The sequence below is a fragment of the Rana temporaria genome, chromosome 12, assembly GCF_905171775.1.
Source record: "Rana temporaria chromosome 12, aRanTem1.1, whole genome shotgun sequence".
Classification (NCBI taxonomy): Eukaryota; Metazoa; Chordata; class Amphibia; order Anura; family Ranidae; genus Rana; species Rana temporaria.
This window is the reverse complement of record NC_053500.1, coordinates 6666537-6691757: the sequence shown is the minus strand read 5'-3', so window position 1 is coordinate 6691757 and position 25221 is coordinate 6666537. Positions and strand designations below refer to the sequence as shown.

The following is a 25221-nucleotide window of genomic DNA, read 5'->3' as shown; positions in this document are numbered from 1 at the left end:
GCCTCACCAGCACCCATTAATGCAGCTTCACCAGCGCCCATCAAATGCAGCCTCACTAGCACCCATCAAATGCAGCCTCACCAGCACCCATTAATGCAGCCTCACCAGCGCCCATCAAATGCAGCCTCACCAGCGCCCATCAAATGCAGCCTCACCAGCACCCATTAATGCAGCCTCACCAGCGCCCATTAATGCATGTTTGCTTGCTTCCATTAATTCGGGAGTCAGTACACAGTCCTCCGCCACCGCTGCGCCTTTGACACTATGTGTGAATGGAAGGGAAGGCTGCCTGCTGATGCCGAGACTTAGTTGCTTGCTGCAGAGAGAAGAGAGTAGGAACACTAGTGGGCAGGCGCCCTAGATAACAGCGCACCCTAGGCGGCTGCCTAGTTTGCCTAGTGTTAGCACCGGCCTTGGTGACAAAACTCACCATAAGGATTTCCATTATATTGTTCAAACCTGAGCAGAATCTGAACCAGAATTGCACCCATTTGGGCCCAAGGATTTTAATTGAAGTGACTGAAAATGCGTAACATAAGGATTTTAGATGTTTTTTTCTTGCATTACAAGAACATCTACGACTACGAACCTATTAATGGCCATTACAAGACCCTCCATGATCCCAGTGATGGCCATTACAAGAACCTCTATGATCCCAGTGATGACCATTACAAGAACCTCTATGACTCGAGTGATGGCCATTACAAGAACATCTATGACCTCAGTGATGGCCATTAAAAGAACCTGTATGACCCGAGAGATGGCCATTACAAAAACTTCTATGACCCCAGTAATGGGAGTTACAAGGACCTCTATGACCCCGGTGATGGCCATTACAAGAACATCTATGACCTCAGTGATGGCCATTTAAAGAACCTCTACGACCTCAGTGATGGTCATTTCAAGATACTCTATGGCCCCAGTGATGGCCATTATAAGAACCCCAGGAATGGCTATTACAAGCACCTGTACAACTCTAGTGATGGCCATAACAAGAACTTCTATGACCCCAGTAATGGTCATTTCAAGAGCCTCTTTGACCCCTGTGATGGACATTACAAGAACCTCTATGGACTCAATGATGGTCATTACAAGAACATCTAATACCCCAGTGATAGGCATTTTAAGGACCTCAGTGATGGCCATTAAAAGAACCTGTATGACCCCAGAGATGGCCATTACAAAAACTTCTATGACCCCAGTAATGGAAGTTACAAGGACCTCTATGACCCCGATGATGGCCATTACAAGAACCTCTATAACCCCAGTGATGGCCATTACAAGAACCTCTATGACTCTAGTGATGGCCATTACAAGAACCTCTATGACCCCAGTGATGGCCATTACAAGAACCTCTATGACTCTAGTGATGGCCATTACAAGAACCTCTATGACTCTAGTGATGGCCATTACAAGAACCTCTATGACCTTAGCGATGGCCATTTAAAGAACCTCTACGACCTCAGTGATGGTCATTTCAAGATACTCTATGGCCCCAGTGATGGCCATTATAAGAACCCCTGGAACCCCAGGAATGGCCATTACAAGCACCTGTACAACTCTAGTGATGGCCATAACAAGAACTTCTATGACCCCAGTAATGGTCATTTCAAGAGCCTCTTTGACCCCTGTGATGGCCATTACATGGACCTCTTTGACCCCTGTGATGGCCATTACAAGAACCTCTATGGACTCAATGATGGTCATTACAAGAACATCTAATTCCCCCAGTGATAGGCATTTTAAGGACCTCAGTGATGGCCATTACAAGAACCTGTATGACCCGAATGATGGCCAATAAAAGAACCTTTACAACCCCAGGGATGACCATTGCAAGAACATGTACGACTCTACTGATGGCCATTACAAGAACCTCTACAACCCAAGTGGCTTCCATTGCAGGAACCTCTATGACCCCCGTAATGTCCATTACAAGAACCTCTACAATCTCAGTAACGGTCCATTCCAACAACCTCTACTACCCCAGTGATGGCCCATTATATGAACCATGGCAAGTGGCAGAGGGTTTGGGAAGGAATTGGCATAGCAGATATGGCTCAATAGCTTCTTTTTAGGACAAGAGATCACAACACGGAAAAACCAGGAAGCAGACACAAGAACGATCTGACGAGATAATAATGTTTTCCATTGGCCAAGACAAAAATGTCGGAAGCTCAAATACACATACAAATGTTTAAAAAAACAAAACAACCAAAAACGCACAAAAAAAATGCTCCAAGCTCGCTCTCAAGTACAAATGGGGGCCTAGAATTTTATTCCGTGCTGTGCATGTGGCCTTTGTAATGTTGCGGAGTGGTGACCTTTCCCTGAGTCATAGATCATCATAACCCGGGAGGTAACATTGCAGATGTGCCCCTGGAGCTCTGTCTGTACTGGAGGAAAGGAGTTAACTCAACCCGGGCGTGTTTCTGGACGGGGTCCAGGTCCTGTTGTAGCGAAGTTATCAAAGAATTCCTCCCGTCTTCTCTACACAAAACACGAGACAAATACCTACGGCCCGTGTAACCGCCCCCCCCCTGCAGAGAGAGAGGGGTGACCGACTCTTACAGGAAGGCCTCAGTCATTATGGAAACCTAAAGGATGTCTAAACCCCAACTGGATGACATCTAGTCTTCTTTATACAACGAGACTCCATAACATACGTTCTGTCATCCAATCTTATATCTCAGTGCTTCTGATCTCCTTACATTGGTGATCAGTGGGAAGAATGTCCCTTACATTGGTGATCAGTGAGAAGAATGTTCCTTACATTGGTGATCAGTGAGAAGAATGTCCCTTACATTGGTGATCAGTGGGAAGAATGTCCCTTACATTGGTGATCAGTGAGAAGAATGTTCCTTACATTGGTGATCAGTGAGAAGAATGTTCCTTACATTGGTGATCAGTGAGAAGAATGTTCCTTACATTGGTGATCAGTGAGAAGAATGTCCCTTACATTGGTGATCAGTGAGAAGAATGTCCCTTACATTGGTGATCAGTGAGAAGAATGTTCCTTACATTGGTGATCAGTGAGAAGAATGTCCCTTACATTGGTGATCAGTGAGAAGAATGTCCCTTACATTGGTGATCAGTGGGAAGAATGTCCCTTACATTGGTGATCAGTGAGAAGAATGTCCCTTACATTGGTGATCAGTGAGAAGAATGTTCGTTACATTGGTGATCAGTGGGAAGAATGTTCCTTACATTGGTGATCAGTGGGAAGAATGTCCCTTACATTGGTGATCAGTGGGAAGAATGTCCCTTACATTGGTGATCAGTGGGAAGAATGTCCCTTACATTGGTGATCAGTGGGAAGAATGTCCCTTACATTGGTGATCAGTGGGAAGAATGTCCCTTACATTGGTGATCAGTGAGAAGAATGTCCCTTACATTGGTGATCAGTGAGAAGAATGTTCCTTACATTGGTGATCAGTGGGAAGAATGTCCCTTACATTGGTGATCAGTGGGAAGAATGTCCCTTACATTGGTGATCAGTGAGAAGAATGTCCCTTACATTGGTGATCAGTGGGAAGAATGCTCCTTACATTGGTGATCAGTGAGAAGAATGTCCCTTACATTGGTGATCAGTGGGAAGAATGTCCCTTACATTGGTGATCAGTGAGAAGAATGTTCCTTACATTGGTGATCAGTGAGAAGAATGTTCCTTACATTGGTGATCAGTGAGAAGAATGTTCCTTACATTGGTGATCAGTGAGAAGAATGTCCCTTACATTGGTGATCAGTGAGAAGAATGTCCCTTACATTGGTGATCAGTGAGAAGAATGTTCCTTACATTGGTGATCAGTGAGAAGAATGTCCCTTACATTGGTGATCAGTGAGAAGAATGTCCCTTACATTGGTGATCAGTGAGAAGAATGTCCCTTACATTGGTGATCAGTGAGAAGAATGTCCCTTACATTGGTGATCAGTGAGAAGAATGTCCCTTACATTGGTGATCAGTGGGAAGAATGTCCCTTACATTGGTGATCAGTGAGAAGAATGTTCCTTACATTGGTGATCAGTGAGAAGAATGTTCCTTACATTGGTGATCAGTGAGAAGAATGTTCCTTACATTGGTGATCAGTGAGAAGAATGTCCCTTACATTGGTGATCAGTGAGAAGAATGTCCCTTACATTGGTGATCAGTGAGAAGAATGTTCCTTACATTGGTGATCAGTGAGAAGAATGTCCCTTACATTGGTGATCAGTGAGAAGAATGTCCCTTACATTGGTGATCAGTGAGAAGAATGTTCCTTACATTGGTGATCAGTGAGAAGAATGTCCCTTACATTGGTGATCAGTGAGAAGAATCTCCCTTACATTGGTGATCAGTGGGAAGAATGTCCCTTACATTGTTGATCAGTGAGAAGAATGTTCGTTACATTGGTGATCAGTGGGAAGAATGTTCCTTACATTGGTGATCAGTGGGAAGAATGTCCCTTACATTGGTGATCAGTGGGAAGAATGTCCCTTACATTGGTGATCAGTGAGAAGAATGTTCCTTACATTGGTGATCAGTGAGAAGAATGATCCTTACATTGGTGATCAGTGAGAAGAATGTCCCTTACATTGGTGATCAGTGGGAAGAATGCCCCTTACATTGGTGATCAGTGAGAAGAATGTCCCTTACATTGGTGATCAGTGAGAAGAATGTCCCTTACATTGGTGATCAGTGAGAAGAATGTCCCTTACATTGGTGATCAGTGGGAAGAATGTCCCTTACATTGGTGATCAGTGGGAAGAATGTCCCTTACATTGGTGATCAGTGAGAAGAATGTCCCTTACATTGGTGATCAGTGAGAAGAATGTCCCTTACATTGGTGATCAGTGGTAAGAATGTTCCTTACATTGGTGATCAGTGGGAAGAATGTTCCTTACATTGGTGATCAGTGGGAAGAATGTTCCTTACATTGGTGATCAGTGGGAAGAATGTCCCTTACATTGGTGATCAGTGAGAAGAATGTTCCTTACATTGGTGATCAGTGAGAAGAATGTCCCTTACATTGGTGATCAGTGAGAAGAATGTCCCTTACATTGGTGATCAGTGGGAAGAATGCTCCTTACATTGGTGATCAGTGAGAAGAATGTTCCTTACATTGGTGATCAGTGGGAAGAATGTCCCTTACATTGGTGATCAGTGAGAAGAATGTCCCTTACATTGGTGATCAGTGAGAAGAATGTCCCTTACATTGGTGATCAGTGAGAAGAATGTCCCTTACATTGGTGATCAGTGGGAAGAATGCTCCTTACATTGGTGATCAGTGAGAAGAATGTCCCTTACATTGGTGATCAGTGGGAAGAATGTCCCTTACATTGGTGATCAGTGAGAAGAATGTTCCTTACATTGGTGATCAGTGAGAAGAATGTCCCTTACATTGGTGATCAGTGGGAAGAATGTCCCTTACATTGGTGATCAGTGGGAAGAATGTTCCTTACACTGGTGATCAGTGAGAAGATTGTCCCTTACATTGGTGATCAGTGGGAAGAATGTTCCTTACATTGGTGATCAGTGGGAAGAATGTCCCTTACATTGGTGATCAGTGGGAAGAATGTCCCTTACATTGGTGATCAGTGGGAAGAATGTCCCTTACATTGGTGATCAGTGAGAAGAATGTCCCTTACATTGGTGATCAGTGGGAAGAATGTCCCTTACATTGGTGATCAGTGGGAAGAATGTTCCTTACATTGGTGATCAGTGAGAAGAATGTCCCTTACATTGGTGATCAGTGGGAAGAATGTCCCTTACATTGGTGATCAGTGAGAAGAATGTCCCTTACATTGGTGATCAGTGGGAAGAATGTCCCTTACATTGGTGATCAGTGGGAAGAATGTCCCTCACATTGGTGATCAGTGAGAAGAATGTTCCTTACATTGGTGATCAGTGGGAAGAATGTTCCTTACATTGGTGATCAGTGAGAAGAATGTCCCTTACATTGGTGATCAGTGGGAAGAATGTCCCTTACATTGGTGATCAGTGAGAAGAATGTCCCTTACATTGGTGATCAGTGGGAAGAATGTCCCTTACATTGGTGATCAGTGGGAAGAATGTCCCTCACATTGGTGATCAGTGAGAAGAATGTCCCTCACATTGGTGATCAGTGAGAAGAATGTCCCTTACATTGGTGATCAGTGAGAAGAATGTTCCTTACATTGGTGATCAGTGAGAAGAATGTCCCTTACATTGGTGATCAGTGAGAAGAATGTCCCTTACATTGGTGATCAGTGAGAAGAATGTTCCTTACATTGGTGATCAGTGAGAAGAATGTTCCTTACATTGGTGATCAGTGGGAAGAATGTCCCTCACATTGGTGATCAGTGAGAAGAATGTCCCTCACATTGGTGATCAGTGAGAAGAATGTCCCTTACATTGGTGATCAGTGAGAAGAATGTCCCTTACATTGGTGATCAGTGAGAAGAATGTCCCTTACATTGGTGATCAGTGAGAAGAATGTTCCTTACATTGGTGATCAGTGAGAAGAATGTTCCTTACATTGGTGATCAGTGGGAAGAATGTCCCTCACATTGGTGATCAGTGAGAAGAATGTCCCTCACATTGGTGATCAGTGAGAAGAATGTCCCTTACATTGGTGATCAGTGAGAAGAATGTTCCTTACATTGGTGATCAGTGAGAAGAATGTCCCTTACATTGGTGATCAGTGGGAAGAATGTCCCTTACATTGGTGATCAGTGAGAAGAATGTTCCTTACATTGGTGATCAGTGAGAAGAATGTTCCTTACATTGGTGATCAGTGGGAAGAATGTCCCTTACATTGGTGATCAGTGAGAAGAATGTTCCTTACATTGGTGATCAGTGAGAAGAATGTTCCTTACATTGGTGATCAGTGAGAAGAATGTCCCTTACATTGGTGATCAGTGGGAAGAAAGTCTCTTACATTGGTGATCAGTGGGAAGAATGTCCCTTACATTGGTGATCAGTGGGAAGAATGTTCCTTACATTGGTGATCAGTGAGAAGAATGTCCCTTACATTGGTGATCAGTGAGAAGAATGTCCCTTACATTGGTGATCAGTGGGAAGAATGTCCCTTACATTGGTGATCAGTGAGAAGAATGTCCCTTACATTGGTGATCAGTGGGAAGAATGTCCCTTACATTGGTGATCAGTGGGAAGAATGTCCCTTACATTGGTGATCAGTGATTTTTATCTTGTTTAGTGAATGGAATGTTTTTGTTTCTGTAGATAACAACAAAGCAAACACTCCGCAGGAAAATATCATCGCATCTTCCCAGAAAACGATCATCATAAGTCCGATGGTGAATGGCACCGATGCCAAGCCGCTGGCTCCACCCGCCAAGTCCAAGTTTCGTCTGACCATTTCCCGTCCTGCCCCGGGCCTCACTACTTTTCAACCCAACGGCCCAGAAAACGGCGTCGATGTGAAGTCAGAGGTTGGAGGGGATCCGGTGCTGATCCAAACCCAAAACAACGCCCCTATCCCTGCGGAGACCAATGTGACAAAGGGGACGGTGGGCGGTGGTCCAAATCTGGCCCCTCCCACGGTGCTGGCGACGGATGACGCACCTCTGTCGGAAACTAATTCTGTTGAGGTGGAAAGCACGCCTTCCAAGCCCAGAGAGGTCAGCATCTTCCACCGTCTGTTCAAACCAGAGAAGAAGGTGCAATTCGAGGAGCCGGGTCAGGCTGAAGGTCCAGAAAACCAAGAAGTGGTGATTACCCTGAACCAAAATGGTGGATTGCAGAGCGTCCCACCGAGCGCCAGTCTTCAAAGTCAGGTAAGTGACGTTTTCTGTATCACTTCCTCATTATGTTTTCTAGTGATTGGATAGGCTGCATTCTCAGTGATGTCACCGCTCTCTAGTGATTGGATAGGCTTCTCAGTGATGTCACCGCTCTCTAGTGATTGGATAGGCTGCATTCTCAGTGATGTCACCGCTCTCTAGTGAATGGATAGGCTGCGTTCTCAGTGATGTCACCGCTCTCTAGTGAATAGATAGGCTGCATTCTCAGTGATGTCACCACTCTCTAGTGAATGGATAGGCTGCATTCTCAGTGATGTCACTGCTCTCTAGTGAATGGATAGGCTGCATTCTCAGTGATGTCACTGCTCTCTAGTGAATGGATAGGCTGCATTCTCAGTGATGTCACCGCTCTCTAGTGAATGGATAGGCTGCATTCTCAGTGATGTCACTGCTCTCTAGTGAATGGATAGGCTGCATTCTCAGTGATGTCACCGCTTTCTAGTGAAGGGATAGGCTGCATTCTCAGTGATGTCACTGCTCTCTAGTGAAGGGATAGTCTGCATTCTCAGTGATGTCACTGCTCTCTAGTGAATGGATAGGCTGCATTCTCAGTGATGTCACCGCTCTCTAGTGATTGGATAGGCTGCATTCTCAGTGATGTCACCGCTCTCTAGTGAAGGGATAGGCTGCATTCTCAGTGATGTCACCGCTCTCTAGTGATTGGATAGGCTGCATTCTCAGTGATGTCACCGCTCTCTAGTGATTGGATAGGCTGCATTCTCAGTGATGTCACCGCTCTCTAGTGATTGGATAGGCTGCACTCTCAGTGATGTCACCGCTCTCTAGTGAATGGATAGGCTGCATTCTCAGTGATGTCACCGCTCTCTAGTGAAGGGATAGGCTGCATTCTCAGTGATGTCACCGCTCTCTAGTGAAGGGATAGGCTGCATTCTCAGTGATGTCACCGCTCTCTAGTGAATGGATAGGCTGCATTCTCAGTGATGTCACCGCTCTCTAGTGAATGGATAGGCTGCATTCTCAGTGATGTCACCGCTCTCTAGTGATTGGATAGGCTGCATTCTCAGTGATGTCACCGCTCTCTAGTGATTGGATAGGCTGCATTCTCAGTGATGTCACTGCTCTCTAGTGAATGGATAGGCTGTATACTCAGTGATGTCACCGCTCTCTAGTGATTGGATAGGCTGCATTCTCAGTGATGTCACCACTCTCTAGTGAAGGGATAGGCTGCATTCTCAGTGATGTCACCGCTCTCTAGTGAATGGATAGGCTGCATTCTCAGTGATGTCACCGCTCTCTAGTGATTGGATAGGCTGCATTCTCAGTGATGTCACCGCTCTCTAGTGAATGGATAGGCTGCATTCTCAGTGATGTCACCGCTCTCTAGTGAATGGATAGGCTGCATTCTCAGTGATGTCACCGCTCTCTAGTGATTGGATAGGCTGCATTCTCAGTGATGTCACCGCTCTCTAGTGAATGGATAGGCTGCATTCTCAGTGATGTCATCGCTCTCTAGTGATTGGATAGGCTGCATTCTCAGTGATGTCACCGCTCTCTAGTGAATGGATAGGCTGCATTCTCAGTGATGTCACCGCTCTCTAGTGATTGGATAGGCTGCATCCTCAGTGATGTCACCGCTCTCTAGTGATTGGATAGTCTGCATTCTCAGTGATGTCACCGCTCTCTAGTGATTGGATAGTCTGCATTCTCAGTGATGTCACCGCTCTCTAGTGATTGGATAGTCTGCATTCTCAGTGATGTCACTGCTCTCTAGTGATTGGATAGGCTGCAATCTCAGTGATGTCACCGCTCTCTAGTGATTGGATAGGCTGTATTCTCAGTGATGTCACCGCTCTCTAGTGATTGGATAGGCTGCATTCTCAGTGATGTCATCGCTCTCTAGTGATTGGATAGGCTGCATTCTCAGTGATGTCACCGCTCTCTAGTGATTGGATAGGCTGCATTCTCAGTGATGTCACCGCTCTCTAGTGAATGGATAGGCTGCATTCTCAGTGATGTCACCGCTCTCTAGTGAATGGATAGGCTGCATTCTCAGTGATGTCATCGCTCTCTAGTGATTGGATAGGCTGCATTCTCAGTGATGTCACCGCTCTCTAGTGAATGGATAGGCTGCATTCTCAGTGATGTCACCGCTCTCTAGTGATTGGATAGGCTGCATTCTCAGTGATGTCACCGCTCTCTAGTGATTGGCTAGGCTGCATTCTTAGTGATGTCACCGCTCTCTAGTGATTGGATAGTCTGCATTCTCAGTGATGTCACCGCTCTCTAGTGATTGGATAGTCTGCATTCTCAGTGATGTCACCGCTCTCTAGTGATTGGATAGGCTGCATTCTCAGTGATGTCACCGCTCTCTAGTGATTGGATAGGTTGCATTCTCAGTGATGTCACCGCTCTCTAGTGAAGGGATAGGCTGCATTCTCAGTGATGTCACCGCTCTCTAGTGATTGGATAGGCTGCATTCTCAGTGATGTCACCGCTCTCTAGTGATTGGATAGGCTGCATTCTCAGTGATGTCACCACTCTCTAGTGATTGGATAGGCTGCATTCTCAGTGATGTCACCACTCTCTAGTGAAGGGATAGGCTGCATTCTCAGTGATGTCACCGCTCTCTAGTGAATGGATAGGCTGCATTCTCAGTGATGTCACCGCTCTCTAGTGAATGGATAGGCTGCATTCTCAGTGATGTCATCGCTCTCTAGTGATTGGATAGGCTGCATTCTCAGTGATGTCACCGCTCTCTAGTGAATGGATAGGCTGCATTCTCAGTGATGTCACCGCTCTCTAGTGATTGGATAGGCTGCATTCTCAGTGATGTCACCGCTCTCTAGTGATTGGCTAGGCTGCATTCTCAGTGATGTCACCGCTCTCTAGTGATTGGATAGGCTGCATTCTCAGTGATGTCACTGCTCTCTAGTGATTGGATAGGCTGCATTCTCAGTGATGTCACCGCTCTCTAGTGATTGGATAGTCTGCATTCTCAGTGATGTCAGCGCTCTCTAGTGAATAGATAGGCTGTATTCTCAGTGATGTCAGCGCTCTCTAGTGATTGGATAGGCTGCATTCTCAGTGATGTCACCGGTCTCTAGTAAATATATAGGCAATTAATCCTTTTGTATTGGACTGGTGTAAAGAGTGTTTTCTTTATAGGATAAACACGATTCTTTTCTTCTAGTGATTTTTTGTGATATAGTATATCTCTAGAATCCGGGGCCAGCAGTCTTCCTGTGAGAAATCACTAGGATACGATCCCGTAGCCCGGGCTGTTGGCAGAGGGTTCTGTTTTAATACTGCGCTCACCTCTGAGGCTCAGTGGATTTTCCAGTAGAACGAGTCAGTCACACATCCGGCACAACACTCCGCACACTGTGAGCAAACACGGGCCGCCGCCAAGACGGACACAGAAACTTAACGGTGACATTTAGGAAGTGTTGATGTGTGTGGGGAAAACATAAGAGGCTCCTCACATGGAAGAGGCGGAGTGCCCCTTTATTACATAATGACTTTGTGGGGGGGTTTGTCAGGGAATTGCTCAGCTAAGGATTCAAATAAATATATATATATATCATTCGAAGCTTCCTCTTCTCTAATAAAGGAAAAAATACTATGTATATAACTATTTAAGTACATTATTTTTTACATAAATTCTTACTATATATATATAGTATTTTTTTTGTATTTATGTAATTTTTTTTATATATATATATATAAAAATCTCTCTCTCTCCCTCTCCCCCCTCTCTCTCTCCCCCCTACCTCTCCCCCCTCTCTCTCCCCCCTACCTCTCCCCCCCTCTCTCCCCCTCCCCCCTCTCTCTCTCCCCTTCTCTCTCTCTACCTCAACCCCCCTCTCTCTCTCCCCCCTCTCTCTCCCCCCTCTCTCTCTCTCCCCCCTCTCTCTCCCCCCTCTCTCTCTCTCCCCCCTCTCTCTCCCCCCTCTCTCTCTCTCCCCCTCTCTCTCCCCCCTCTCTCTCCCCCTCTCTCTCTCCCCCCTACCTCTCCCCCTCTCTCTCCCCCTCTCTCTCCCCCCCTTTCTCTCTCCCCCCTCTCTCTCTCCCCCTCTCTCTCCCCCCCTTTCTCTCTCCCCCCTCTCTCTCTCCCCCTCTCTCTCCCCCCTTTCTCTCTCCCCCCTCTCTCTCTCCCCCTCTCTCTCCCCCTCTCTCTCCCCCCCTCCCTCTCCCCCCTCTCTCCCCCCCCCTCTCTCTCTCTCCCCCCCTCTCTCCCCCTCTCTCTCGCCCCCTCTCTCTCCCCCCTCTTTCTCTCCCCCTCTCTCTCTCCCCCTCTCTCTCTCCCCCTTCTCTCTCTCCCAATCTCTCTCTCCCCCCTCTCTCTCTCTCTCCCTACCTCTCTCTATATATATCTATTATATATATATATATATATATATATGTATATATTATTGTTGTTATTATTTTTTATGTAAATACAAAAAAATACTATGTTATGTAAAAAAATATATATATATATATATATATATATATATATATATATATATATATATATATATATATATATATATATATATATAAATAAAATTATTATTTTTATTATTATTATTTTTATTATTATATATTTTTTTTTACATAAAAACTTAAATACTTATGTATATATTATTGTTATTACTTTTTACGTAAATACAAGAAAAATACTATGTAAAAAAAATAAATACACATATATATATATTATTATTTTTATTATTATTATTATATATATATTTATATATAGTTTTTTTTTTACATAAATACAAAAAAAATTACTATATTTCCAATGAAGGGAACTCTTAAAGTGGAGGTTCACCCAAAAACTCAATTTTTAACCTTAGATTGATGCTCATTTTGTGAAGGGGAATCGGGTGTTTTTTTTAAATCTAAGCAGTACTTACCGTTTTAGAGAGCGATCTTCTCCGCCGCTTCCGGGTATGGGCTGCGGGACTGGGCGTTCCTATTTGATTGACAGCCTTCCGACGGTCGCATACATCGCGTCACGATTTTCCGAAAGTAGCCGAACGTCGGTGCGCAGGCGCCGTATAGAGCCGCACCGACGTTCGGCTTCTTTCGGCTTCTCGTGACGCGATGTATGCGACCGTCGGAAGCCTGTCAATTAAATAGAAACGCCCAGTCCCGAAGACCATACCCGGAAGCAGCGGAGAAGATCGCTCTCTAAAACGGTAAGTACAGCTTAGATTTAAAAAAAAAACCACCCGATTCCCCTTCACAAAATGAGCCTCAATCTAATGTTAAAAAAAATGTTTCGGGTGAACTCCCGCTTTAAGGCGTCGGCATACCAAGACAATTTCATGCTCCCAACTTTGTGGGAGGAGTTTGGGGACAGCCCCTTCCTGTTCCAACATGACTGCGCACCAGTGCACAAAGCAAGGTCCATAAAGACATGGATGAGCGAGTTTGGGGGTGGAGGAACTTGACTGGCCTGCACCGAGTCCTGACCTCAGCCCGATAGAACACCTTTGGGATGAACTAGAGCGCAGACTGTGAGCCAGGCCTTCTCGTCCAACATCAGTGCCTGACCTCACAAATGCTCTTCTGGAAGAATGGTCAAACATCCCCCTAGACACCCTCCTAAACCTTGTGGACGGCCGTCTGAGAAGAGGTGACGCTGTTATAGCTGCAAAGGGCGGAGCCAACTCAATATTGAACCCTACAGACTAAGACTGGGATGCCAATAAAGTTCATGTGCATAAAGGCAGGCGTCCCAATACTTTTGGTAAAAAAAATGAAGTCAACAAGGACTCGGGTCTCTGAAAGATCTGGTTCTGCTGACTGTCTGTCCCGGTATTCCCGTCCTCAGGAGATCCTCCATAGGTGTGGATTGGGACCTCTTCTCCAATTATCAGTAAGGACTGGATGGGGATAGGGGCCCCCGTCCTGTATGATGGGGATAGGGGCCCCTGTCCTGTATGATGGGGGAGAGGGGGGGTCACATGACCTCGGCGTGTCCTCACACATACATATAAGACGGCGATTGTTATCTCCCATAACACAGTCCTATGGAGCCCCGTCCACAACAAAGGGCCCCAGTGATCGGAGATCGGCATTAATGACCCCTCCCACTATACATCGTCCCGGACTCATTGACATGCAGAAATGTCACGTATGTGTCGCATGTGTCGCCTATTGTGCCGCACATTCCTGACGCCCCTCGGGGCTCGCAATGTGGATATTCTGCAAACGCAATCCCAGAGCGGGATTCCCCGGCCAATCAGGACTCACCTCCTGACACATCTGATCGGCGGCCGCGCCTTACCGCGCTTTGCAGAGGACATTGTACTATCGGGTTGTAACGTGTGTGGGGAGCTTCACCGGAAATTCAGAACGCACTTGGCAGAAAACCGTAACCGAAATGGACAAAATATATTGGGCCAGATCCACGTAGATCGGCGTAATTTTAAGCAGGCGTAGCGTATCGTAGTTACGCTACACCGCCGCTACTTTGAGAGGCAAGTGCTGTATTCACAAAGCACTTGCGTTTAAAATTACGGCAGGCGTAGCGTAAATGTGTCGGCGTAAGGGCGCGGAATTCAAATGACTAAGATGTGGGCGTGTTTTATGTTAATTCCTATTGACCCCACGTAAATGACGTTTTTTTTGAACGGCGCATGCCCCGTCCGTGGGGGTATCCCAGTGCGCATGCTCGAAATCACGTCGCAAATAGTCAATGCTTTCGACGTGAACATAATATACGCAAAGCCCTATTCGCGAACGTTTTACGCAAACGACGTACACAACAGAAAATTCACTTAACATTGCGTACGCCTCATAGACCAAGGGGTAACGTTACGCCGAAAAAAGCCTTACGTAATCGACGTAAAAAAATGCGCCGGCCGGACGTACGTTTGAGGATCGGCGTATCTACCTAATTTGCATACTCTACGCGGAAATCAACGGAAGCGCCACCTAGCGGCCAGCGTAAATATGCACCTAAGATCCGACGGCGTACTAAGACGTACGTCAGTCGGATCTAGCCCTCGTTCAGGCGTATCTTGTTTTGTGGATACAAAACAAAGATACGCCGGCGCATCATAGAAGTTACGCGGCGTATCAATAGATACGCCGGCGTAACTTCTTTGTGGATCTGGGCCCTTCTGTGTATAAATATATAACCTTCTCTATAGGAGAATGACGGCGGGCGGTGGTTTTACCATTCTGTCTGGACATCCTTCAGATCGGGCCGCTCGTGGCGCCCCCGGGGTGCACAGCGCAGCGGTCGGTGGCGTTGCTGTGTCCCTCGGACGCAATCTATTACTCATCAGAGTAAAGAGCCAATGACGTGGGCTCTTCACCATGTGATCTGCTGTGTCCAATCATGCAACGTATCAGTGCAACAGATCAGCGCCAATCAGTGCAACATATTAGTGCCCATCAGTGCAACAGATCAGTGCCCATCAGTGCAACATACCAGTGCAACAGATCAGTGCCATTCAGTGCAACAGATCAGCGCCAATCAGTGCAACATACCAGTGCCCAACCAGTGCAACATATTTGTGTCCACCAGTGCAACATATCAGTGCCCATCAGTGCAACAGATCAGCACCCCACCAGTGCAACATATCAGTGCCCATCAATGCAACTTATCAGTGCCCACCAGTGCAACATATCAGTGCCCACCATTGCAACATATCAGTGCCTATCAGTGCAACATATCAGTGCCCACCATTGCAACATATCAGTGCCTATCAGTGCAACATATCAGTGCCCACCATTGCAACATATCAGTGCCCATCAATGCAACTTATCAGTGCCCACCAGTGCAACATATTAGTGCCCATCAGTGCAACATATCAGTGCCCACCAATGCAACTTATCAGTGCCCACCAGTGCAACATATTAGTGCCCATCAGTGCAACATATCAGTGCCCATCAATGCAACATATCAGCGCCCATCAGTGCATTGTATCAACACCCATCAGTGCAACCTTATCATTGCCACCTCTAAGCGTCCATCATTGCCGCCTATCAGTGCCCATCAGTGACGCCTATCAGTGCCACCTCATCAGTGCCCATCACTGCAGCCCAAAAGTACAGCATATTAGTGCCAATCAATGCAGCATATCAGTGCCCATCAGTGCCACCTCATCATTGCTCATCAGTGCAACATATCAGCGCCCATCATTGCCACCTTATTATTGCCGCCTATCAGTGCTCATGAGTCTTGCCTCATTGCAACATATCAGTGTCCTTCAGCGCCATCTCATCATTGCCCATCAGTGTTGCCTTATCAGTGCAGCCTCATTAGTGCCTCCCCCCAGTGCTGCCTATCAGTGCCCATCAATGCCACCTATCAGTGCAGCCTCATCATTGCCCATCTGTGCAGCATTTAAGTGTCCTTCCGTGCCACAGATCAGTGCCTCCTCATCAGTGCCCATCGGTGAAGGAGAAAAATTACTAAGAAAAAAAATGTTTTCAGTCTTTTTTAATTTATTTAGCAAAAAAAAAAACAACGGTGATTAAATACCACGATAATAAATCTCTATTTGTGGGAAACAAATGATAGAAATGTCCTCTGTGTGCAGCGTCGCACGACCGCGCAATTGTCATTCAAAGTGCGAGAGCGCTGAGAGCTGAGAATTGTCCTGGGCAGGAAGGGGGGAGGGGGGTGACAGCGCCCCCCGGTACTGAAGGGGTTAATTGTATTATTTTTTACTTTTTTTTAATAATATCCATTCATTTTCAGCCGATAATTTTTGGCGCCCAAAATCGGCACCTTTCTTTTCTGTCGTCTGAACGCCGATAACCCGATATTCAGCCGATAATATTTGGCGGGCGATATAGCGGTGCATCCCCCCCCCTAATTGCAAGGTGTGTTGGGGGGGGGGAGGGGCATGAATCAATAATCAGTGATTCCGGCAGTAAGGTGGAGAGGGGCTTTAAGTGCTTTTTATTTGTATGTGACAATATATTGGCCCCGCCCATACAGGGGAGGGGCCACGTAGAGGTCCACTATGTGCTCATGGAAGGGGAGTGATGATGTGACCATCCCCCGATCCGCGGCCAGTGAGGCTCTTCTTGTTTGTACAGTTTATGGCGATAATGACGTTTTATGGTCTCTTCTCATAAATCCAACATCTGGCAGATTCCTCCTGTGTATGGGACATACAACTCTCCTCTCCTGAAATACTCTGCACTGCTGGAGGACTCTGCTCCTTCCTCTATAACTCTCCTCTCCTGAAATACTCTGCTCTGCTGGAGGACTCTGCTCCTTCCTCTATAACTCTCCTCTCCTGAAATACTCTGCTCTGCTGGAGGACTCTGCTCCTTCGTCTATAACTCTCCTCTCCTGAAATACTCTGCTGGAGGACTCTGCTCCTTCCTCTATAACTCTCCTCTCCTGATATACTCTGCACTGCTGGAGGACTCTGCTCCTTCCTCTATAACTCTCCTCTCCTGATATACTCTGCTGGAGGACTCTGCTCCTTCCTCTATAACTCTCCTCTCCTGATATACTCTGCTGGAGGACTCTGCTCCTTCGTCTATAACTCTCCTCTCCTGAAATACTCTGCTGGAGGACTCTGCTCCTTCGTCTATAACTCTCCTCTCCTGATATACTCTGCACTGCTGGAGGACTCTGCTCCTTCCTCTATAACTCTCCTCTCCTGATATACTCTGCTGGAGGACTCTGCTCCTTCCTCTATAACTCTCCTCTCCTGAAATACTCTGCTCTGCTGGAGGACTCTGCTCCTTCCTCTATAACTCTCCTCTCCTGAGATACTCTGCTGGAGGACTCTGCTCCTTCCTCTATAACTCTCCTCTCCTGAAATACTCTGCACTGCTGGGGGACTCTGCTCCTTCCTCTATAACTCTCCTCTCCTGAAATACTTTGCTCTGCTGGAGGACTCTGCTCCTTCCTCTATAACTCTCCTCTCCTGAAATACTTTGCTCTGCTGGAGGACTCTGCTCCTTCCTCTATAACTCTCCTCTCCTGAAATACTCTGCACTGCTGGAGGACTCTGCTCCTCCCTCTATAACTCTCCTCTCCTGATATACTCTGCTCTGCTGGAGGACTCTGCTCCTTCCTCTATAACTCTCCTCTCCTGATATACTCTGCACTGCTGGAGGACTCTGCTCCTTCCTCTATAACTCTCCTCTCCTGATATACTCTGCTGGAGGACTCTGCTCCTTCCTCTATAACTCTCCTCTCCTGAAATACTCTGCACTGCTGGAGGACTCTGCTCCTTCCTCTATAACTCTCCTCTCCTGAAATACTCTGCTCTGCTGGAGGACTCTGCTCCTTCCTCTATAACTCTCCTCTCCTGATATACTCTGCTGGAGGACTCTGCTCCTTCCTCTATAACTCTCCTCTCCTGAAATACTCTGCACTGCTGGAGGACTCTGCTCCTTCCTCTATAACTCTCCTCTCCTGAAATACTCTGCTCTGCTGGAGGACTCTGCTCCTTCCTCTATAACTCTCCTCTCCTGAAATACTCTGCACTGCTGGAGGACTCTGCTCCTTCCTCTATAACTCTCCTCTCCTGATATACTCTGCACTGCTGGAGGACTCTGCTCCTTCCTCTATAACTCTCCTCTCCTGAAATACTCTGCTGGAGGACTCTGCTCCTTCCTCTATAACTCTCCTCTCCTGAAATACTCTGCTCTGCTGGAGGACTCTGCTCCTTCCTCTATAACTCTCCTCTCCTGATATACTCTGCTGGAGGACTCTGCTCCTTCCTCTATAACTCTCCTCTCCTGAAATACTCTGCTCTGCTGGAGGACTCTGCTCCTTCCTCTATAACTCTCCTCTCCTGAAATACTCTGCTCTGCTGGAGGACTCTGCTCCTTCCTCTATAACTCTCCTCTCCTGATATACTCTGCTGGAGGACTCTGCTGCTTCCTCTATAACTCTCCTCTCCTGAAATACTCTGCTCTGCTGGAGGACTCTGCTCCTTCTTCTATCTATCTCACTGTCATGATGTCTTTTTTTTGGACTGCGGTGGCAATAAGGAAGTACAACCCCCTGGGACTTGTAGTTCCCCAGCAGCTGCTCTCTCCCGTGTGGTCTCTGCGCTGCTCCTCTCCCCCGTGTGGTCTCTGCTCCTCTCCCTTGTGTGGTCTCTGCGCGGCTCCTCTCCCCTGTCAGTGATGAGTGTACAAGGCTTTGGAGAAGAAGATGGCATTGAGTGGAGATAATCGGCCATTGATAGAGGCTGACCCAATAACACGGACACGTGTCCCGTCTCACAACCGAGGGGAAGAAAAGGGGGTTTGTTTTTTGGGTCTTTTTTTCGCTCTGCGCGGCGCAGCACAAAATGTTACTCTTTTGCAAAGTGTCCGCCTATCAGCGCAGGGACACGGCGAGTCGGGGTAACAATGGGCCGTCAATGGGCGATTGTTCTGTTGGTGTGGGCTGGAGAATGACAAGAATTTGGATTGTGAGAGAGGAATGAGGCACAGAGGGAGCGCACAGCGCAGAGCTCGCCCTGCACACAGCTAAATAAACAGGATCCTTATTTTTTTTTTCCTCTCTGTCCTTCAGAACGTAGACAAAGGCAATCAAGCAGCTGTGGACGGGCAAAGCTCGGAGCCTGCAGGCGTGCCAGTTGGCCCGGAGACCAGCACAGAAGCCACCCAAACTAGCCCACAGCCAGAGATCCATCCAGTCATGAGCTTCTTCAAAACCTTGGTAAGTCCTCAAGACTTCAAGTTTCTTTTTTTTAACCAAAAACTTTTCGAGGGACGCTTGGTGAAGAATTTTGTAGCCACTGCCTTGCTCTCAATCTTAAGAGTGGTCGTGCCCTACGTGGTACCCTGGCAGTTAGAGGCTGACTGTACCCTACGTGGTACCCTACCTGGTCTTTGCTAACCTACCCTGACTCTACCCTCTTTGGTCTTAGCTAGCCTACAGAACTTGCATTCCAAGGCAGAGTGTACCCTACTTGGTCTTAGCTAGCCTACAAAACTTGCAAAGACTATCTGTACCCTACGTGGTCTAAACTAGTCTACAAAACCTTTAATCCAGGGCTTATTGTACCCTCCTTGGTCTTAGCTAACCTACAGAACTTGCATTCCAAGGCTGACTGTACCCTCTTTGGTCTTAGCTAGCCTGGACAACGTGCAGTCAAAGACTATCTGCCCTACTAGGTCTAAACTAGCCTACACAATCTGCAGTCCAAGGCAGAGTGTACCCTACTTGGGTTTAGCTAGCCTACAAAACTTGCAAAGACTATCTGTACCCTACTAGGTCTAAGCTAGACTACAAAACTTGCAAAGACTATCTGTACCCTACTAGGTCTAAGCTAGCCTACAAAACTTGCAAAGACTATCTGTACCCTACTAGGTCTAAGCTAGCCTACAAAACTTGCAAAGACTATCTGTACCCTACTAGGTCTAAGCTAGCCTACAAAACTTGCAAAGACTATCTGTACCCTACTAGGTCTAAGCTAGCCTACAAAACTTGCAAAGACTATCTGTACCCTACTAGGTCTAAGCTAGCCTACAAAACTTGCAAAGACTATCTGTACCCTACTAGGTCTAAGCTAGCCTACAAAACTTGCAAAGACTATCTGTACCCTACTAGGTCTAAGCTATCCTACAAAACTTGCAAAGACTATCTGTACCCTACTAGGTCTAAGCTAGCCTACAAAACTTGCAAAGACTATCTGTACCCTACTAGGTCTAAGCTAGCCTACAAAACTTGCAAAGACTATCTGTACCCTACTAGGTCTAAGCTAGCCTACAAAACTTGCAAATACTATCTGTACCCTACTAGGTCTAAGCTAGACTACAAAACTTGCAAAGACTATCTGTACCCTACTAGGTCTGAGCTAGCCTACAAAACTTGCAAAGACTATCAGTACCCTACTAGGTCTAAGCTAGCCTACAAAACTTGCAAAGACTATCTGTACCCTACTAGGTCTAAGCTAGCCTACACAATCTGCAGTCCAAGGCAGAGTGTACCCTACTTGGTCTTAGCTAGCCTACAAAACTTGCAAATACTATCTGTACCCTACGTGGTCTAAACTAGTCTACAAAACCTTTAATCCAAGACTTATTGTACCCTCCTTGGTCTTAGCTAGCCTACAGAACTTGCATTCCAAGGCTGACTGTACCCTCTTTGGTCTTAGCTAGCCTACACAATCTGCAGTCCAAGTCAGAGTGTACCCTACTTGGGCTTAGCTAGCCTAAAAAACTTGCAAAGACTATCTGTACCCTACTAGGTCTAAGCTAGCCTACAAAACTTGCAAAGACTATCTGTACCCTACTTGGTCTTAGCTAGCCTACAAAACCTTTAATCCAAGGCTTATTGTACCCTCCTTGGTCTTAGCTAGCCTACAGAACTTGCATTCCAAGGCTTATTGTACCCTCTTTGGTCTTAGCTAGCCTAGACAACTTGCAGTCAAAGACTATCTGTACCCTACTTGGTCTTAGCTAGCCTACAAAGTCTGCAGTCAAAGACTATTTGTACCCTATGTGGTCCGAGCTAGCCTACATATCTTGGAAAGACTGCCTGTATCCTACTTGGTCTAAACTAGTCTACAAAACCTTTAATCCAAGGCTTACTGTACCCTCCTTGGTCTTAGCTAGCCTAAAATATCTGCAGTCCAGGACAGAGTGTACCATACTTGGTCTTAGCTAGCCTACAAAACTTGCAAAGACTATTTGTAACCTCCTTGGTCTTAGCTAGCCTACAAAGCCGGCAGTCAAAGACTATCTGTACCCTACGTGGTCTTAGCTAGCCTACAAAACTTGAAAAGACTACATGTACCCTACGTGGTCTAAATTAGTATACAAAACCTTTAGTCCAAAGCCGACTCTACCCCATTTGGTCTTAGTCTTTGACTGCAGGTTTTGTAGGCTAGGTAAGACCAACTAGGGTACAGTCAGCCTTGAACTGCAAATTAGGTAGGCTAGCTAAGACCATGTAGATACAGGTAGTCTCTGACTGCAAGTTTTGCAGGCTAGCTAAGTCCAAGTAGGGTTAGGTGCAGTCAGCCTCAGACTGCAGGTCATGTAGGCTAGCTAAGACCTGGTAGGGTACAGATGGTCTTTGACTGAAGGTTTTGTAGGCTAGCTAAGACCAAGGAGGATGCAGTCAGCCTTGGACTGAATGTGTTATAGACTAGTTTAGACCACGTAGGGTATAGATAGTCATTGACTGCAGGTTTTGTAGGCTAGCTAAAACCAACTGTACCCTATGTGGTCTTAGCTAGCCTACAAAACTTGTAAAGACTGCCTGTTCCCTACGTGGTCTAAGCTAATCTATATAACCTTTAGTCCAAGGCTGACTCTACCCTCCTTGGTCTTAGCTAGCCTACAAAACCTTCCGTTAAAGTCTATCTGTACCCTACCAGGTCTTAGCTAGCCTACACAACCTGCAATCCAAGGCTGACTGTACCCTAACCCTACTTGGACTTGGCTATCCTGCAACACTTGCAGTTAGAGACTGTCTGTATCTACATAGTCTTAGCTAGCCTACCTAATTTGCAGTTCAAGGCTGACTGTACCCTACTTGGTCTTATCTAGCCCACAAAACTTGCCATCAGGGACTAATTGTATCTACTTGGTCTTAGCTAGCCTTCAAAATCTGCAATCTAAGGGTAACTGTACTCTTCACAGACATAGCTAGTCTACAAAACTTGCAGTCAAGAGCTAACTGTTCCTGGCTTTGTCTTAGCTAGCCTTCAAAGCTTGCAATCCAAGGCTTGCCCTACGGAGTCAAATGGTGACCCTGCTTGATCTGGGGCTAATTGTACTCTACCTGATGATAGCTAGCCTTTAAAGTTTAATGATAGCCAGATAATCTTTGTTATGTTGGTTGCTGTACTTATTTAGAAAAGGTCTTAGCTAGCCTAAAAGTTAACAGTAAAAGGGTAGCTGTTGTCTACATGGTCATAGCTATCCCACAAAGTTTGCAGTCAAAGGCTAACTGTAGCATGCTTGGTCCCAGCTAGTCTTCCAAGAGTATAATCTGGGGTTACCCGTACCCTACATGGTTGTAGCTAGCCTTCCAAGAGTATAATCTGGGGTTAGCCGTACCCTACATGGTTGTAGCTAGCCTTCCAAGAGTATAATCTGGGGTTACCCGTACCCTACATGGTTGTAGCTAGCCTTCCAAGAGTATAATCTGGGGTTACCCGTACCCTACATGGTTGTAGCTAGCCTTCCAAGAGTATAATCTGGGGTTACCCGTACCCTACATGGTTGTAGCTAGCCTTCCAAGAGTATAATCTGGGGTTACCCGTACCCTACATGGTTGTAGCTAGCCTTCCAAGAGTATAATCTGGGGTTACCCGTACCCTACATGGTTGTAGCTAGCCTTCCAAGAGTATAATCTGGGCTTACCCGTACCCTACATGGTTGTAGCTAGCCTTCCAAAAGTATAATCTGGAGTTACCCGTACCCTACATGGTTGTAGCTAGCCTTCCAAGAGTATAATCTGGGGTTACCCGTACCCTACATGGTTGTAGCTAGCCTTCCAAGAGTATAATCTGGGCTTACCCGTACCCTACATGGTTGTAGCTAGCCTTCCAAGAGTATAATCTGGGGTTACCTGTACCCTACATGGTTACTTTTTTTTTTATATATATATATATAAAATGTTTTTTATTTGAAAATCTTGAAAAGCAAGGCCCCATGCACACGAGACGCTGGTAAACTTGAGTTCAGAGGCATTTGGGCATTTTTTTCAACTGCCCCTGAACACATTTAATGTCCATGCACACATTCACGTTTTTTGCGTTTTAAAGCAGTTGGGTTTAGGCTAGTTTTTTCAGATGCAAAATTTTGGGTTCAGACACAAACGTTTTTGCGTTTCAAAGCTTTGGGAGGGTCTACAATGTCTTTGTTATGAACACTGATAGCTGCAAACGCGGTAAGAGGCAGCTAAACGCGGCAAAACGCCGCAAAATTCGCAGCAAAAATGGGCGTTTTAAACGCCGGTTTTTGCCTTTGGAAACTTGAGTTTACATGTGTTTGCATTTGCTTCTCGTGTGCATGGGGCCTTAACGTTTGCAATCTAGAGATAGCCTTGTAAGCTGCAACAAACCAAATGATCCAGAAGCCACAGTTTGCCTTCAAAACTTCCAGACTAAACAGTGGCAACATGAATGTCAATTTTGCTGTAAAGAAAATGTATAAAACATCAACACAGAAAGTTGTAATGTCAGTACAAAAAAAACTAGCATGGAAAAAATGTTCCGCTGGGTTACTAAATTCCTTCTCGATGTTTCCTTCATGTACCAGATTATCGCCACATTTTTATTACGTAAATTCAGGGCTTTTTTTCTCAGAGAATATGTGCAGGAACTCCCTACTTCCGAGTCACCTTTTGCGTCCACCCCCGACCCACCTCCAAGCACCATTCGTTGGTTCCACCCCCGACCCACCTCCGAGCACCATTCGTTGGTTCCACCCCCTACCCACCTCCGAGCACCATTCGTTGGTTTCACCCCCTACCCACCTCCGAGCACCATTCGTTGGTTCCACCCCCTACCCACCTCCGAGCACCATTTGTTGGTTCCACCCCCGACCCACCTCCAAGCACCATTCGTTGGTTCCACCCCCTACCCACCTCCAAGCACCATTCGTTGGTTCCACCCCCTACCCACCTCCAAGCACCATTCGTTGGTTCCACCCCCTACCCACCTCCGAGCACCATTCGTTGGTCCCACCCCCTACCCACCTCCGAGCACCATTCGTTGGTTCCAACTCCTACCCACCTCCGAGCACCATTCCTTGGTTCCACCCCCTACCCACCTCCGAGCACCATTCGTTGGTTTCACCCCCTACCCACCTCCGAGCACCATTTGTTTGTTCCACCCCCGACCCACCTCCAAGCACCATTCGTTGGTTTCACCCCCTACCCACCTCCGAGCACCATTCGTTGGTTCCACCCCCTACCCACCTCCGAGCACCATTCGTTGGTTCCACCCCCTACCCACCTCCGAGCACCATTCGTTGGTTCCACCCCCTACCCACCTCCGAGCACCATTCCTTGGTTCCACCCCCTACCCACCTCCGAGCACCATTCGTTGGTTCCACCCCCTACCCACCTCCGAGCACCATTCATTGGTTCCACCCCCTACCCACCTCCAAACACCATTCGTTGGTTCCACCCCCTACCCACCTCCGAGCACCATTCGTTGGTTCCACTCCCTACCCACCTCTGAGCACCATTTCTTGGTTCCACCCCCTACCTACCTCCAAGCACCATCTCTTGGTTCCATCCCCTACCCACCTCTGAGCACCATTCCTTGGTTCCACTCCCTACCCACCTCCGAGCACCATTCGTTGGTTCCACCCCCTACCCACCTCCGGGCACCATTCATTGGTTCCACCCCCTACCTACCTCCAAGCACCATTAGTTGATTCCACCCCCTACCCACCTCCGAGCACCATTTCTTGATTCCACCCCCTACCCACCTCCGAGCACCATTAGTTGGTTCCACCCCCTACTTACCTCCAAGCACCATTCGTTAGTTCCACTCCCTACCCACCTCCAAGCACCATTTATTTGGTTCC

The 25221-nt window shown here is 46.6% G+C and overlaps 1 protein-coding gene across 9 annotated transcripts in view; it reads left to right on the top strand.

The window, feature by feature from the left end:
* BCAS1 (brain enriched myelin associated protein 1) overlaps nt 1–25221 on the top strand; it is a 111540-nt gene that overhangs the window by 17219 nt on the left and 69100 nt on the right. For all 9 annotated transcript variants that reach the window (XM_040331511.1, XM_040331509.1, XM_040331507.1 and 6 more), the window contains exons 4-5: nt 7199–7752; nt 19238–19384. In XM_040331511.1, the coding sequence (XP_040187445.1) occupies nt 7199–7752; nt 19238–19384 (701 nt within the window). The remainder of the gene's footprint in view (nt 1–7198; nt 7753–19237; nt 19385–25221) is intronic.